Here is a 17,721-nt window from a genome sequence, read left to right as displayed (position 1 = left end):
TGGATTTCACACTTCCAACTCTCCCTGGTGTGGCTCTAGCCGACAGGAAGGTCCTGTGGTTTCTAATTTTTCTCGCTCAGGATGCTATCTGGCTACCTAGACTGACGGGAGGGTCTATCCCAAAAATTCCATCTGAAAGTTATTCCCACCGTCCGTTGTGTCTGACAAAAATGTATTAAGGTACTGTAGTGATGGAGGATTAGATTAAAAAAAATAGTAAAATCTAAATATGTTTTACATTTGGATTCTTATCCTGCATTACTACATCTAAAGTGCCCTCCCATTGCTTTGCTACCTCCCCGCAAAGTTTCAGATGTACTAGCAGAGATGTGGGTATACCTGACGTCACTACTTCTGTGGGAGGAAGTCAGCCACACAACTGGTTGGTACAACAATTTCTGTAGCCAGGACCTTTCACAGCTCTGCCAGTCAGACCATACACAATTTCACTGAAATTAATGTAAACAAAATTGAATGAAATCTTTGAGAAAAGTAATATAATGGATTACAATGCAAGTCCAGATACACAATGAACACTCATTGCCATAGAGTGTAATAACGGGACTAACTTGTGTACTTCAGTACAGATTTGTTGACATGCTTCTTCTGGTGATGTGTGCTCACAATAACATCTTCACATTGTGAAATAAAATCAAAGCTCATTGATACTTATCCTGCATTACTTGCTAAATGTTTCTACTGCTGTTCTCTGGCTAGGAAGACAGAGCTGTGAGAGGTCCTGGCTACAGAAATTGTTGTACCCACCAGTTGTGTGGCATCCTTCCTCCTACAGCCACCACGTGACCAGAAGTAGTATTATGCATGCGTGTATTATGCACTCACTGGTAGTCCAACAGTACTCCAATACTGTATTCCAGTATTTTACTCATCAAGGAATACATTTATGTAGGGAGTCCCTTTCCCAGGTTGATTGTACACAACGTTTTATTTGGTTACATGCTAGTTTGAACAGCCCCCACCACCCTAAATAAAGCCGCCTTTCCGCATTATATTTTCAAAAGCTATTGCCTGAGAACTAATTCTTATATTTTTTTAAGTCTAACTCTGTTGTCATTTACACAGGAAACTCTTGTATCAATTTTCCCTGGGGCATCTCCCTTTATGAAAATTAATGTAAAATAGAATTGTTCTGAGGTGTTGTCTGATTGTTCAGTGTGAAAAGTTACAAATGTTGTGATTTCCAGGGCCCAGTGCTGGTTGGCAGCTCACAGGGAGGTATGAATATAGAAGATGTGGCCAAAGATAACCCCTCTGCTATTCTGAAGAGTGCAGTTGATATTGCATCTGGTCTGTCAAAGGAACAAACGATCAAACTGGCTGCAGATATGGGTTTTAGTGACCAGTGTGTTGACGAGGTCAGTCACTCAAAGTTAATGCGTGTGTGTTTTTAGTTGAATTTGAGATCTTTATTAACCACATAGTGAAGAGTTTGATTGTGAGATAATAAGTCTCTACATCTCATATATGTGTTATTTCAAGGTTTACTTTGATTTATTTGTTGTGATAAAACTTGATTTTGTAGATTTTCACTTTTTCAGTGATCAGTATAGAGTGGTAAAATGAACTACCACTTCTTTTAGTGATCACACTGATTTTACTTTTTCAAAATATCAAGAGCAGGATATAAACTCATCTGATACAGCAAACTGAATGATGTGAATTGCTCAGCGGGGACACCTGCAGTGTGAGTGACTGAGATTTTAAGAGCGATGCTGTGGTACTTTTTGAAGTGTTTTTGCTCTTATCCTGCTTCCAAAATAGATACACACTTCAATTAATTTAATTTGAAAATCGAAATTATAGGTGTTAATTCTTGTTTGACATATGATGTTCTCTGCTTTGGCTTGGTGTGTTATATGTAGAACAATTGCCATTTATTTATTTTCTAAATTCATGTGGGTTATAAACATGTGAACTTTATGTATAAAAAATGGTATCTGTATTTGATGATTGTACAGACCTTGTTCTGATGACTTTACACTCTGTGTATCTCCATGTAAAGTGAATCCCAGTCAACAGTTACACATGACATGTGTATGTTACAGGCGGCAGACTATATGATGAAGCTCTACAATGACATCTTCCTCAAGTATGATGCTACGTTAGTTGAAATCAACCCCATGTCAGAAGATGCCAATGGACGAGGTAAATACTTTGATTCCAGGTAGAAATATTGGTGGTGTAGAGATTTCTATACCAACCACAGACTTTAGGTGTCTTCATGTACAATCTGATTTACTTTTGCCAAATTTAGATGACACCTTAGATAAAGCTATCATAGACATTGTTTGCCCCCATTGTCCAACTCAGCTGCTGGAGAATTCTTGTTTTCTCCTTGAATTTAGTTGCATTAACCTTCAGTAGTCTGAAATGTTATCGGGGTGGTGGGGTAGCCTAGTGGTTGAAGTGTTTGCTCGTCACGCCGAAGACCCGGGTTCGATTCCCGACATCGGTACAATGTGTGAAGCCTGTTTCTGGTGTCTCCCTCGTGATATTGCTGGATTATTGCTTAAAGCGGCGCAAAACAGCACTCAATCACTGAAATGTTATCCATAAAATGTTTACTTAATGTGCATTACTCCTTATTGCAACTACTGCTTACCTTATGACAAAGAAAACAGCACTTCGCAATGGTCCCAGGTAAAGAAAGAAGGATACTTTTACTAGGACCCATCGCCATGGTCCGTGGTGACGTCACATCTGATCATATTCCTCCTTGTTGCCAAACGGACATGTTCTGCTTTGTTTGGTCCTCCAACTTTAGGCTTATTTTGGTGCATAAACTTTCGTCTGTGACGGTGAAGTATGCCTAACATTATGTTCCCTTTTTGCGAAATAATATGTATGTATTCCACATTAAAAGACTTTTGTCTGTTGTTTCCCCGCCATTTTGTAATTGCGTTACATGTTTGTCTCCTATATTCGAGGTACTTATTATTGTTTGCAATTCTTGTCTAAGTATTACCATGATTACTTCATGTATGTTAAAACACCCTTGGCCTTTTGTGGCGTTATCTACAGTTTCACGTTTGTATTTTGATACACTTTAAAGTCATAAATTTTCCCGATTTAAACTTTGGTTTTATTATCGATATGTACAAGTCTACTTCAACTACAACTTCAAGTTTTGCGTAACTGATCCTGGCATGGTGCACTAATTGTCGTGGCCAAAATCTTCTATAGATCCTCATTAACGTTGTTTGGATTGCAATCAAGCACTCCAAATTTAAAATGTAATTTTTGTTCACCTCTCTTTCCTTCGAGTTTCTCAACTTATAGACAGGTCCCGCACATGCTTTACGGTGCTCCTGCTGACCTGGTGCCACCGCATGCCTCGATCCTGTCCACACCTGCAGGCGTCTTATCACAAGGGCTTGCGTTGACCTCAGCGTCGACTATGAATACATCTTCAGGGCTTTCAGCCACTCCTACGATGTCATCAACGTGGGGTTGGCTTAATGCCGAATTCCCTGCCTATCGGTAGTGCAGCCCATGTTTGTCGCCGTACTTGGAGACTTCCTGGATGCAGAACTTCATGCAGTCCATGTGGTAGCAGTCCATGGCACGGATGTACCAGGTGACTTCGACTGTGATTCAGCCTCCATCGTAAGCAGCGACTCCTACGCGCATTGACCCTGGTGCGTCTTATCAGGCGTCTACTATATCAACTGGGATGGATTGTCAATAAGGTTATATCGAGGTTAACTCACTCTCAGGCTCAGGCAATGGCTTTTGAAAAAATAATGCATGCGGGTGGTATTTTTTTCTTTCTTTTTTTCTGGTTGTTCAAACTAGTATGTAATCAAATGAACAGTTGTTTACAATCAACCTCGGAAAGGGCATGTTTACATAAATGTATTTCTTGATGAGTAAAATACTGGAATACAGTATTTGACTACCGTTGGACTTAGAATATTTAAAGATGTTGGGTTTTTTTAAATTAAAATTGGAAATGAAAATGAAACAGTTCCTTACATCAAGGATCAAGACCTGTACTCAGCCATCACTTAACTCAACTGGTGGACGATGGAGTCGAACGTCTTATGAGGCGTCTTCTTATCTGGTTAACCGCAAAACTACACCTGTTCGTACCTGCCTCCCTTCAGGGATGGGGCTCATCTACAGAGCCAGACAGCCTCAGCCTGTGGTACTTTTCATATCAATAACGCTCATTCTGGCCATCTCACATTGGCAGGAGCAGCTGCGGTTCACCCAACTCACAATCTCCACCAACAACAGCATGGTGGTGTGGTGCCTGTGCAAGGCACTCTCACTCCCTTCGTCTGGAACTACAATTCCTAGTCTAGCACATCCCCGGATGTCAGAAAATTCTGGCCGACGCCCTATGCTGATTAGACAAGGTGGCTCCCACGGAGTGGAAACTTCACCCGAGGCGCATCAACACTTCAATTAACCCAATATTGACCTTATCTCGACACATCAGAACCACCAACTTTGTGATGTATGTCTCACTGCTACCAGATCCGCAGACTGGGTCGGTAGATGCAATTGGCATAATCCTGGAAAGGGATAAAAGTGTACTCTTTTCCACCTCCTGTACTACTTGCTAGGGTGATACACAAAATCATAGCTACCAAGAGCCTTACTCTTACTTTGGCCATGCCCTGGTGGCCAATGAAGGGGTGGTTCTTCGACCTCAGAGGCCTCGCAGAAGACAATACATCTACCCTTCCCAGAGTGGCCGAACTTACTCATCCACCCTCACAGTAAACTACATCACCCAATGCCAGGCAGATTTCATCTGCACTCTTGGTTCGTCTTAAAAAGGCTCTAATCGCTAACAGAATAGCGGCCAACCCTTCAAAAGAAGTTTATTTAAGGAGTAATCCCTCCCCACAGCAGAACAAAGCACAACCACATTTGTCTTCACAAGATGTCATTTATGCATTACAAAATGCTGGTTGTGGTGATTTCTTTTGGGTGCAGACATGTTTTTTGGTGGTAAAATGCACATTTGTGCTTCAAAATTTAGTAAATCAAATAAATGGCCCTAAACAAGTCAATTTGCATATTGCAATGCTCATTTTATAAATAAAATCAGTGTGTTGACTTAGGAAACCTATCATTATGTGCAGAGTTTTGGAGAACAGAGCAGGTGCAGTGTTCAGTACGCAGCACCCCAGGCATGAGACAAGGACACTTTCTGGAGACGACATGATCTGTCACTGGCTCTCAACATGTGTTGCTTGAAAGCATCTTCTATTAACTATATTGGTTGGAACATTGTAGCTTCCTCATCAGTGTCGGAAGCCTGGATATAGCCTAGCTCATCCAGAGTGTTCAAAAGTATGGCGGGAGGATGAATGCTCTAGCAGAGTTACGAGTCAATTCTAGGTGGCTCAATCCAAACTGACAAGTTCCTCAACATTTCAACATGTGACAGCAATGTTGAGAAAGCTGTGGGGCTGTCGGGTAACCTAGTGGTTAAAGCGTTCGCTTGTCAGGCCAAGGACCCTTGTTTGATTCCTGACATGGGTACAATGTGTGAAGCCAATTTCTGGTGTCCCCCGCCGTGATATTGCTGGAATATTGCTAAAAGCTGCGTAAAACCATACTCACTCACTCACTCACCGAGAAAAAACTGGCTTCTTTGAATTTATACCCACACATCGTCATAAGAATATCACATTTCACAATGTTCTTCTAGAGCGCAATTACCAGTGTGCAACTCCCTTTCCCAATTCACTTACAAATAAATAACAGAGAATACACAGTCTCGATGATCTCAGCTCAGTGAATTACATCCAAAGCAGTGTATTGTTAAGTGATACAAGAATGTGAGTTCAAATAATTTTCATTAGAACTTATCCTTATCATTATCTCAGCTAATATTTAGTCATCTAATATGATCTCTGTCTTCATATTAGAGGTGGACACTCTCCAATGACCCTCCCACCCCTCTCTCTAAGCCTCTAAACCGTTTAAAGAGTGTTGGTACTTGGTGTATCTTGCTCTGCGATGATCACAATACAACATCAAAACCAAGCAAGAGCTTAAACATGTCCGTTCAATATGTGCATTTCTACAATCCTTGCTCGATTCTTCCTTATGCTGTATTTATCAAAGCAAAGGATGAAATATTCACATAATCAAGTATTTAATGTCTAAAAGTATTTCGATTGGACATCTCACAATGGTTGACATTTCTCTTTATGACGAGTCAACACGAGGTACGTTTACATATATCTACTGTCTTAACAATCGTTATAGCCATAGTCTATCTTGATATACGGATTGTTACGAGAGTAGATATATGTAAATGTACCTCGTGTTGACTCGTGAGCAAAAGGGGGTAACCAATGAATCACACCCTAATAACTATCTTCCATACTTTTCATGGAGATGTCTGATGTTCTTTGAGTCTGGTGTTGAGGGGTCTGAGGGTTTCTCCAATGTACTGGTGGCCACAGTTGCAGGGGATCTGGCGTATACATCCTCTGGGGTTGGGACTTGTGCAGCTGGTGCCTCTGCCATTGGCTCGGAGACTGTTAACTGTTCCATTTTGTCCAGGGGGCACGGGTGGCCCAGTCGTCTAAGGCATCGCGATTCGCTGTGCACAGTTGCGTCCCTTGGGCACACCAGAAACCTATGATTGTGGGTTCGAATCCCGGTTCGCCCCAATTTTGTTTCTAGGTTTGTCAGCACCATACCTGTGCTTGTTGGTTTCACCGAAATAAGACGTGGCAGTTCCTACTATGGTGCGACTCTCACGTTATCAGGGTGCTACCTGTTTATCTCCCGGGGTTGGACAACGTCCGTGCGGACGCTCTGTCTCGGGGAATCCTCACTCCTCACGAGTGGAGGCTTGACCCGGGGATATTCGGGATTATCTCCCTGTCATACGGGTCGTTCCAGGTGGATCTGTTTGCGTCTGGGGTGAATCACCAGACACCAACGTTCTGCTCCCAAGTCCCTGACCCGAGGTCGGTGGCAGCGGACGACTTCCAGCTAGATTGGACGGACAGAGTTCTGTGGGCATTCCCCCCAGTACCTCTGATTTCCAAGGTCCTGTCTCAGCTAGCCACTCAGCCTGCGCGACTACTTGTGCTCCTGGCACCTTTTTGGTTAGCGCAGAGTTGGTTTCCAGTAATACTCAGGTTTTGGGCTCAGCCTCCTGTTCTATTACCTTTACGACCAGACCTCCTATCCCAGAACGCGGCCCTCCACCTGAATCCCAGGATTCAATGGGTGGCTTGGCCACTGTCAGGAATCACCTCCAGAAGAGCAGTATTCCTGCACGAGTTGCAGACACAATACTGGCTTCACGGAGGGATTTGACAAACATTCAGTACATGGATAGATGGGCGCTTGAGTTCCTCCAGTTGCGACTAGATGACGGCCTGGCCGCATCGACAGTCCGAGGGTACTCTACAGCTATCGCAGCTTTTCACGTCCCTGTCAACGGGGCACTTCTGGGTGCACACCAATTAGTGCAGCGCTTTTTAGCAGGTGTGGACAGGATCCGACTGCCAGTCCGGCGGATCAGTCCCCCTTGGGACTTGTCAATCTTTCTTGATTGGCTGTCCGGTCCTTCCTTTTGGGATCTGTCGTCTCTCTCTCTTCAGCTGTTGAGCTGGAAGATGGCGTTCCTTTGGCGGTAACGTCCGGCAGACGGGTAGGCGACATTCATGCTATGTCAGCCGATCCCGAACTAACTGTCTGCCACTGGGGACAGAGTCAGTATTTGGCTGCTGGACTCTTACCGTCCTAAGGTTGCACACGCCTTCCACGTGACGGCTCCTATTGAGCTACCTGCTCTTTCACTGCCTTCCTCGTCAGGGACCACTGCAAGACATGCTCATGTCTTGGATGTCCGCAGGACCCTCAAGGCCTATATCAGCAGAACTAAGGGTATCCGTAAGGATAACCAACTATTTTACTGTTACGGAGGTAGGAAGGCTGGCTCACCTGCGAGCAAACAATCTATCTCGAGGTGGATAGTTTCAACCATTTGCACAGCGTATACGCTTATAGGCAGGGACCCCCCTACCAGGTTGAAGGCTCATTCGGTTAGAGCAGTGGCTACATCACAAGAGCGTACGCCGTGGCTCTGCCCATTGAGGAGATCTGCCCCGCGGCTATTTGGAGCCAGCCGAGCACATTCATCAAACATTACCAACTCGACAAGCACTCAAGTGAGCGTGCTTGGTTTGGTCAGTCAGTTCTCCGAACTGGGTAAAGTTCAAATCTCTAGTCAATTGAGCCTTCAAGATTTTAGACAGTCCTCTGGTTATACTGCTCAGTAATGGTCCGGATTTTATCTTCTGCGCGGTCTATAAAAATCAGTCCTTACTACTCGATATTACTCGTATTTGCACACGCACTCCTTTGATACTCGGGGTCCCTCTGGCCTAGCTCAGCGTGGGTTATAGTCTCTCGTGATCTACGCCCCTATATTACTTGTTCAAAAAAGTGGGGTGGGGGGGTTTGTTCGAGTTCTCAACTTATGACAAGCCGCAAAAACAGGCTTTATCATAATATATGGTCGACCACGTCCTGTCCCTAGCCCCTGCCTTTCGACGGTGGTGCCTCACGATAAGGTTGGTTCCATTTATTGAACTATATATTTTATTCTGTTGAATAATCAAATACGATGTATTTATTATCAAATACGGATGCCACTTCCTATATTATCTTTAGGAGTCTATCTTGATGCAATAGGTGCCCCAAGGAGGATCTAATTTGAAAGAATTTTACAAACCTGTAGAGGTTAGGAATTCTCTGATGAAATCCTCCTTGGGGCACGGCCACCCACCTTCCCACATTCCGTCAGCATTAGACATATGGAAAGTGATTTGGGTGCGAGTTGCTCCCCCTGACGAGACACGCCCTAGAGGGTGAGGCCCCGTAAGGGTGGTTGTATATCAGACAAAAACAAAGTTTTTTGTGTGGTAACATTTTTTTTTAAGGAAAATGGTTACAACTATGTCATGTAGATTTTCTTGAGCAAGGAAAATGCAATAGGTGCCCCAAGGAGGATTTCATCAGAGAATTCATAACCTCTACAGGTTTGTAAAAATTTACCATATTGTGACTTGTTTTTACTAATAACTCAATTTGTGAGAGGCCATAATTGAAAAAGTAATAATAATTCAAGTCTACTATGTATAAACTATCACATAAATGATAAAGTAAGGACTCGATGCATGCACTACCTTTTGTTTGACTTTTTTTTTATTTTCTCATTTTTTACAACTGAAAAGTGCATTTTGACACAAAAACAGTATCCGCCACCAAAACATTTGACCACAACCATCATTTTCTTGTCTGTTGGGTACAAAAACATAAGAGAGATCTAAATTTGTTTTGTTCTACTATGGGGAGGGGTATGTCAGCAGTTTGAGGGTTTGGCCACTACTCTATAAAGGCTATTTGGTTCCGGAAGCTGAGGCCATGGCACATGGTCCCTCCACCAGGGGGTTATACAATAACAAGTGGTGATCATTTGTAAGGCAAAGAATCAAGATCCCATGACAGCCTCACCTCAATTCTTAGCCTAGTACCTCCTACACTTGTGTACCAAACGACACTTGAAAGGTAGCACTATTACAACATATTTGGTAGTGCTTAATTCAGAGTTTGCTGTATCAGAGAATCACAATATGACCAAGGTTTAAGAACTACAGGCCCTCCTATGCTCTTTCAGGCTGGAGGATCAGAAGGCCAAAATCTGTCCCTGCTGCTTGGCACTTCGGGGATTGCGCTGGCCCCACCTTGGAGTCCCTCAATGCATCATCCTTTTTTCAACCTCACCAAGAAAAAAAATTCTCTTGGCTTTAGCCACTGCAGCACACATTAGTGACTTACATGCACTCAACATCACCCATGTCCTCTTTGAGTATGGAACGCAGGGGGCGGTTCACATAAGGCTGTGATGGGATTTCATACCGAAGAATCAGCTACCAGGACAACCCGATCGGTCTTTCACCATTCTACCAATCTCAATGATTGTGGGGTGGGTAAAAGATGAGGGTGAACTCCTCCAAACTTTCATCCGCTGCTCCAAAACTAGCAGTGGCACGAGGAAACGGTTGTTCATTCCTGTATCCTAGACATCCACGACCAAAGTCAGTCACAACACCATATCAGTATGGTTACACGCAGTCATCTTGCAGGCTTTTGAGATCACTAACCTCGGTCCTCCGAGAGGGAATAATCCTCATGAGATCAGAGCGATTACCTCAACCCTGGCTGTACATAGCAACTTTCCTATTAAAGCAATCATGGAAGGATGTTTGGGGGAGGTCAGACACCAGCCATTATCTTCAAGATGTGGCACTTGAAGATGTCAAAGGTTTCCGTAGCTTTGGCCCTCTCGTAGTAGCCCAGCAGGTAACCAATCCCTAATGCAAATAATGAACATTCTCTGTCATGTCCGGAGCCAGTCTTACCCGACTCGTACGGTGTTTATTTGACACGACCATGGGATTTTTCCAAGCTTTTAAGCTTTTGCTTGGTAACGCATTTAAGATTTTAGCTTATGCCAATTTCTTTTTACTGTTTGTTCGCATGGCCTTATCCTCAATTCTCGTTTGATTGAATGAGTCTTACTGTCTGGTTTTTTGTTTTTGCTATACAGTTCCTTTGACACACATGTCGTTTGAAGGGATTATATATATCATGAGGTTTAAAATCTGAAGGTATACCCACCACAGATGCATTAGAAGTAATGCAGGATAAGTAAAACATTTTAGTAAAATCTAAATATTTTTTACATTTGTATACTTATCCAGTGTTACTACGTCTAAGGGCCCACCCGTTGCAGACTTGCCTGCCATTTTTTAGCATGGATGACGAGTAGCAATGTGATCAGATTTGACGTCACCACGGAAGGTCACATGACTTCAGTGATGAGTCCTAGTAAAAGTAGACTGAAGAAGGAAACATATTTTTTTCTTCACCTAGGACTAATGCGAAGATCTGTTTTCTTTGTCATAAGGTAAGCAGTAGATGTTTTAAGGATTGATTGGTGCATAATGCTTAATCTCAGTGGGTCATCATGCGCATTCATGTTGATAGTTTGATTTATATAACTATGGGGATCACTGACTGTCTCAAATGTATTTTATATCACTGGCACAGCTGTTCAGTTATTGAATGTAAACTTCCTGTTTTTCGTTGCCTTATGTGTTTCACTTTACTATCAGCGCCTTTCACTTGTTGCTAGTTCAAATGGTCCAACTAAATCGAGCTTACACATGTTACAAATATAGGAGTCATATGTGCGATTTTTATAGGTTCTTTCCTGTAACTAATAAACCATAACCAAAAAGGAAAATCAGCTGAAAAAGTTCAGAGATACAAGACTTATGAAATTTGAATCATCACAGCCTAAGTTGTCTTCATATGATGCCCAAGATGCATCTGCTAGGAATTACCCTGGTATTACAGAATTGCCAACCACAAGTCATGTCAGAAATACACACAATGTTTTGTATGGCAAAAACTTTCAATCAATCTGGCTTCGCAATTACACATGGTTGCAGCGTAACTCAGAAGAAATACTGGGACATGCCAGCTTTGTATAATTTATGTGAAGTCATATTCAATGACAACTAAATTCTAAGTTTTTGAACTTGAAGAGACTTGTTAACGGCAGTGATGACAAACAAATTGTTGAGACTACTGACATTGGACATTGTTGCTACAATATATAACGTTACATCTGAGAAAGATGCCATGTAAAACATTTTGTGTATCGCTAATATTACTGGGATGGGGTGCGGTTGGCATGGGTAGCCCAGTTGTCTAAAGATCCTGGTTTGTCGTGATTAAGTTTCTTGGTTTGTCAGCACCTTAACCATGTTTGTGGGTTTCACCAAGGTGGCAAACATCTGACACCTGCGTCACTTTGGGCTTTCCTCCCATATTAAGCTGAAACACAGTGATATTACTGGAATACTGTTCAAAGCAGCGCCAAACCCAACTCAATCACTCTCACTCATGCCCCATACGTTTTGAAAATGACCACATATTTTCTTGTTGAAAGGGTCACTGTCCCCATTGTTCAATTAGTATACACTCAGTTAAATGATAATAGTGAATGTTTTTGGTGCACCATGTCCACCCACTAAAACATAAAGGAAGATCATATATAAAGTATATGTACAAGTGGGAATACGAAATAATGAAGTGTGAAGAGAATGGAAGGAGGCTCATTGATGGCCGCAGCCGAGAGAGAAGTGCTCCATAGGCAAAAGTTCTGTGACAATTGGATTTAAGCATGGGCACTGTTAGCAGTTGTTGATAATAAGATTAAAGATTTCAAAAGGTTTAACATTCTTATTTTGTAAGTATAAAGAAGCAGTTATTTAACAGTATATGTAAAATTCACTGTTCACAGTATACTGCATGGACTGCAAGTTGAATTTTGATGATAATGCCTCATACCGCCAAAAGGACATTTTCTCTCTCCGTGACTGGAGCCAGGAGGATGACAGAGACCAACGGGCAGCTGAAGCAGATCTCAATTACATCGGGTTGGATGGCAGCATCGGATGTCTTGGTATGTTTGTAGGCTTAATAGACGTGTAGAGGCACTGCAAGGACTGACACATCAAGTGTCTTGGTATGTCTGTAGATCATTGATAGACATGTGTAGCAGAGGACTGACAGAAATCGCTATGAACTGCAATGTCGGGTGTATTGGTATATCTGTAGATCATTGATAGACATGTGTAGCAGAGGACTGACAGAAGTCGCTATGAACTGCAATGTCGGGTGTATTGGTATGTCTGTAGATCATTGATAGACATGTGTAGCAGAGGACTGACAGAAATCGCTATGAACTGCAATGTCGGGTGTATTGGTATGTCTGTAGATCATTGATAGACATGTGTAGCAGAGGACTGACAGAAGTCGCTATGAACTGCAATGTCGGGTGTATTGGTATGTCTGTAGGTCATTGATAGACATGTGTAGCAGAGGACTGACAGAAATCGCTATGAACTGCAATGTCGGGTGTATTGGTATGTCTGTAGATCATTGATAGACATGTGTAGCAGAGGACTGACGGAGATCGCTATGAACTGCAATGTCGGGTGTATTGGTATGTCTGTAGGTCATTGATAGACATGTGTAGCAGAGGACTGACGGAGATCGCTATGAACTGCAATGTCGGGTATATTGGTATGTCTGTAGATCATTGATAGACATGTGTAGTAGAGGACTGACGGAGATCGCTATGAACTGCAATGTCGGGTGTATTGGTATGTCTGTAGATCATTGATAGACATGTGTAGTAGAGGACTGACGGAGATCGCTATGAACTGCAATGTCGGGTGTATTGGTATGTCTGTAGATCATTGATAGACATGTGTAGTAGAGGACTGACAGAAATCGCTATGAACTGCAATGTCGGGTGTATTGGTATGTCTGTAGATCATTGATAGACATGTGTAGTAGAGGACTGACGGAGATCGCTATGAACTGCAATGTCGGGTGTATTGGTATGTCTGTAGATCATTGATAGACATGTGTAGTAGAGGACTGACGGAGATCGCTATGAACTGCAATGTCGGGTGTATTGGTATGTCTGTAGGTCATTGATAGACATGTGTAGTAGAGGACTGACGGAGATCGCTATGAACTGCAATGTCGGGTGTATTGGTATGTCTGTAGATCATTGATAGACATGTGTAGTAGAGGACTGACGGAGATCGCTATGAACTGCAATGTCGGGTGTATTGGTATGTCTGTAGGTCATTGATAGACATGTGTAGTAGAGGACTGACGGAGATCGCTATGAACTGCAATGTCGGGTGTATTGGTATGTCTGTAGGTCATTGATAGACATGTGTAGTAGAGGACTGACAGAAATCGCTATGAACTGCAATGTCGGGTGTATTGGTATGTCTGTAGGTCATTGATAGACATGTGTAGTAGAGGACTGACAGAAATCGCTATGAACTGCAATGTCGGGTGTATTGGTATGTCTGTTGGTCATTGATAGACGTGTGTAGTAGAGGACTGACGGAGATCGCTATGAACTGCAATGTCGGGTGTATTGGTATGTCTGTAGGTCATTGATAGACATGTGTAGTAGAGGACTGACGGAGATCGCTATGAACTGCAATGTCGGGTGTATTGGTATGTCTGTAGATCATTGATAGACATGTGTAGCAGAGGACTGACAGAAATCGCTATGAACTGCAATGTCGGGTGTATTGGTATGTCTGTAGATCATTGATAGACATGTGTAGTAGAGGACTGACGGAGATCGCTATGAACTGCAATGTCGGGTGTATTGGTATGTCTGTAGGTCATTGATAGACATGTGTAGCAGAGGACTGACGGAGATCGCTATGAACTGCAATGTCGGGTGTATTGGTATGTCTGTAGGTCATTGATAGACATGTGTAGTAGAGGACTGACGGAGATCGCTATGAACTGCAATGTCGGGTGTATTGGTATGTCTGTAGATCATTGATAGACATGTGTAGTAGAGGACTGACGGAGATCGCTATGAACTGCAATGTCGGGTGTATTGGTATGTCTGTAGGTCATTGATAGACATGTGTAGTAGAGGACTGACGGAGATCGCTATGAACTGCAATGTCGGGTGTATTGGTATGTCTAGGTCATTGATAGACATGTGTAGTAGAGGACTGACAGAAATCGCTATGAACTGCAATGTCGGGTGTATTGGTATGTCTGTAGGTCATTGATAGACATGTGTAGTAGAGGACTGACAGAAATCGCTATGAACTGCAATGTCGGGTGTATTGGTATGTCTGTTGGTCATTGATAGACGTGTGTAGTAGAGGACTGACGGAGATCGCTATGAACTGCAATGTCGGGTGTATTGGTATGTCTGTAGGTCATTGATAGACATGTGTAGTAGAGGACTGACGGAGATCGCTATGAACTGCAATGTCGGGTGTATTGGTATGTCTGTAGATCATTGATAGACATGTGTAGTAGAGGACTGACGGAGATCGCTATGAACTGCAATGTCGGGTGTATTGGTATGTCTGTAGGTCATTGATAGACATGTGTAGCAGAGGACTGACGGAGATCGCTATGAACTGCAATGTCGGGTGTATTGGTATGTCTGTAGGTCATTGATAGACATGTGTAGTAGAGGACTGACGGAGATCGCTATGAACTGCAATGTCGGGTGTATTGGTATGTCTGTAGATCATTGATAGACATGTGTAGTAGAGGACTGACGGAGATCGCTATGAACTGCAATGTCGGGTGTATTGGTATGTCTGTAGATCATTGATAGACATGTGTAGAGAGGACTGACAAAAATCGCTATGAACTGCAATGTCGGGTGTATTGGTATGTCTGTAGATCATTGATAGACATGTGTAGTAGAGGACTGACGGAGATCGCTATGAACTGCAATGTCGGGTGTATTGGTATGTCTGTAGATCATTGATAGACATGTGTAGTAGAGGACTGACGGAGATCGCTATGAACTGCAATGTCGGGTGTATTGGTATGTCTGTAGGTCATTGATAGACATGTGTAGTAGAGGACTGACGGAGATCGCTATGAACTGCAATGTCGGGTGTATTGGTATGTCTGTAGATCATTGATAGACGTGTAGTAGAGGACTGACGGAGATCGCTATGAACTGCAATGTCGGGTGTATTGGTATGTCTGTAGGTCATTGATAGACATGTGTAGTAGAGGACTGACGGAAATCGCTATGAACTGCAATGTCGGGTGTATTGGTATGTCTGTAGGTCATTGATAGACATGTGTAGTAGAGGACTGACGGAGATCGCTATGAACTGCAATGTCGGGTGTATTGGTATGTCTGTAGGTCATTGATAGACATGTGTAGTAGAGGACTGACGGAGATCTTTTTCCTTGTGAAAATGTTATTTTTAACTAATCCCTCCACAACAGTTTGTAAAATTCCTTCTTGCTTCGATCATATGACTGTAGAAAATTGTGAAAACAATAATCACTGGAACACATCCTCCGACCACCTCGCTCCCAACATGTTCCTGTACTTCTTATCACTTTTCCTTCATCACCCGTAGTGAATTGATGTGTTTGCTTCCACTCCCTATTTGCGATTGGATTTGTGTGTCATTTCGGTTTGAATTGAATATCTTACTATATACATTTATCTATGGGTCCCAAGCCGTTCCTTATCAATAAATATGTGACATTTACGTCTACTTACCCTCCGACAGGTTTCTTTTCCCGCCAGACTTCAAACTCCTCTAGTAGGCCTGCGACAGTCACCTCCACCACATCAGCAACACATACGGGCTCATCATCAGCTGGATCCGACCTGGGGGCTACCTCACCTGGTTCATCAGCTCTCACAAGGTCATCACCCCTCCTGTCTGTTTGCTACGGAACTTGTCCGACGGATACTGTGATGGTGCCTCTCATAACTACTTGTGGCACTTCGGCTGTGACCTCTCCCAGCCTACTGTCAACTTCCACTGATGCCTATTGGCAAACCCAACCTCATGTTCCATTGTGTCAGTCGACCTGGAACCTTCAGACGCCTCATCAGACAAAGGCAGCTTCTCAGACGTATTTAACTGTGCTATCCAGTTGCCGCCTTCCTTTCCGGCTCCTCTCCTGGATCCTCCTCATGTGGTGCAGGCGCTTCCTAAAGCATTTCTCCAAGCTACAGGCATCGTATCCATAGGCTCCACTTTCTCAGGCATCGCATTTACAGGCGCAACTACAGGGTTATCAGCCTTGGATGTTCGGTACGCCACCATTGCCTCCTCAGGCACCACCTGTTCCCTCTTGATCTCAGGCTCAGCCGTCACAGACTCTTCCTTAGTTATACTCACCTTGGGTCAGCTCATCCCTGTTGAACTCTCCTCAGGATGTCAGTTCGGTATGACATTTACCACTCTTGTCCCCTCAGGGTACTCCCATACATCCGTCACACCTCATCAGGCATCTCGGGTTGATTGTGCCTTGGACTCGGCATTCAAGATCCTGTTCGTCATCTCCTAACAGGATTTCCAAGCTTGTGCATTCTTCACCGAGGGGCTCCTTTTGTGTTTCGATGGCTAGTGTTGCTACATCTAATGGTTAGGAGCAGCCACTCTCTTCATTTCTTGAGGAAGTGTCCAAAGCATTCCTAACAATGTTCATTCCCCTGAGGATGATGTGGAGTGGTGCGTGACCAAGTCATTCTACAGTATTTCTGAATACATGTATGATGAAACAGTTATTTTCAAATTCTTTGCCTTGGTCATGGTGCAGTTTCTGTGGAAAGCCAAAACGTAGTACAAAGTAGTTGGATATTTTCTCAGCTGCAATTTTTCCAGATTTATTCCATGTAGGGTAAGTTTAAACAATTCTTGTAAAATGGTCAGATATTACCAATATGTATTCAAATCCACCAGAACTTTTTTCAAGATGTACAAAATCTATGGATACCGTTTCAAATGGAGGTGTTGTCGTGATTGGTACCAGTGGGGCTCTTTGCATGACACTGTATACCTTCCCTGTTAAAGAACAATTTGCTGAATTCTCTGAATAAACACTTGAGCTCAGGTTTCTCTTTGTCAAGTACCAAATCATGCACCTTTCTCTTACTCTCTTTCCATTGCAGTAGTTGTAGGATCGGGTAGATAGCTTGATCATTTTTCTGAGCTTGTCGAATGTCTCTTGGCGTGAAATGCTGGAAAGATCTCGAATTGTCAGTTGGTAGATCAAGTTCTGTCAGGCCACTGCAATTGTCTG

At 43.1% G+C, this 17,721-nt stretch overlaps 1 protein-coding gene across 2 annotated transcripts in view; it reads left to right on the top strand.

The window, feature by feature from the left end:
* The window catches only part of LOC139447148 (succinate--CoA ligase [ADP-forming] subunit beta, mitochondrial-like), a 41,130-nt gene that overhangs the window by 10,240 nt on the left and 13,169 nt on the right, over window positions 1–17,721 (top strand). For both annotated transcript variants that reach the window (XM_071228332.1, XM_071228331.1), the window contains exons 5-7: window positions 1,206–1,376; window positions 2,067–2,166; window positions 12,386–12,547. In XM_071228332.1, coding sequence (XP_071084433.1) covers window positions 1,206–1,376; window positions 2,067–2,166; window positions 12,386–12,547 — 433 coding nt within the window. The remainder of the gene's footprint in view (window positions 1–1,205; window positions 1,377–2,066; window positions 2,167–12,385; window positions 12,548–17,721) is intronic.

Source organism: Haliotis cracherodii, unplaced genomic scaffold (assembly GCF_022045235.1).
Source record: "Haliotis cracherodii isolate W230 unplaced genomic scaffold, xgHalCrac1.p SCAF_7, whole genome shotgun sequence".
NCBI lineage: Eukaryota > Metazoa > Mollusca > Gastropoda > Lepetellida > Haliotidae > Haliotis > Haliotis cracherodii.
Note: the sequence above shows the minus strand (reverse complement) of the source record. Positions and strands in the feature narration are given on the sequence as shown.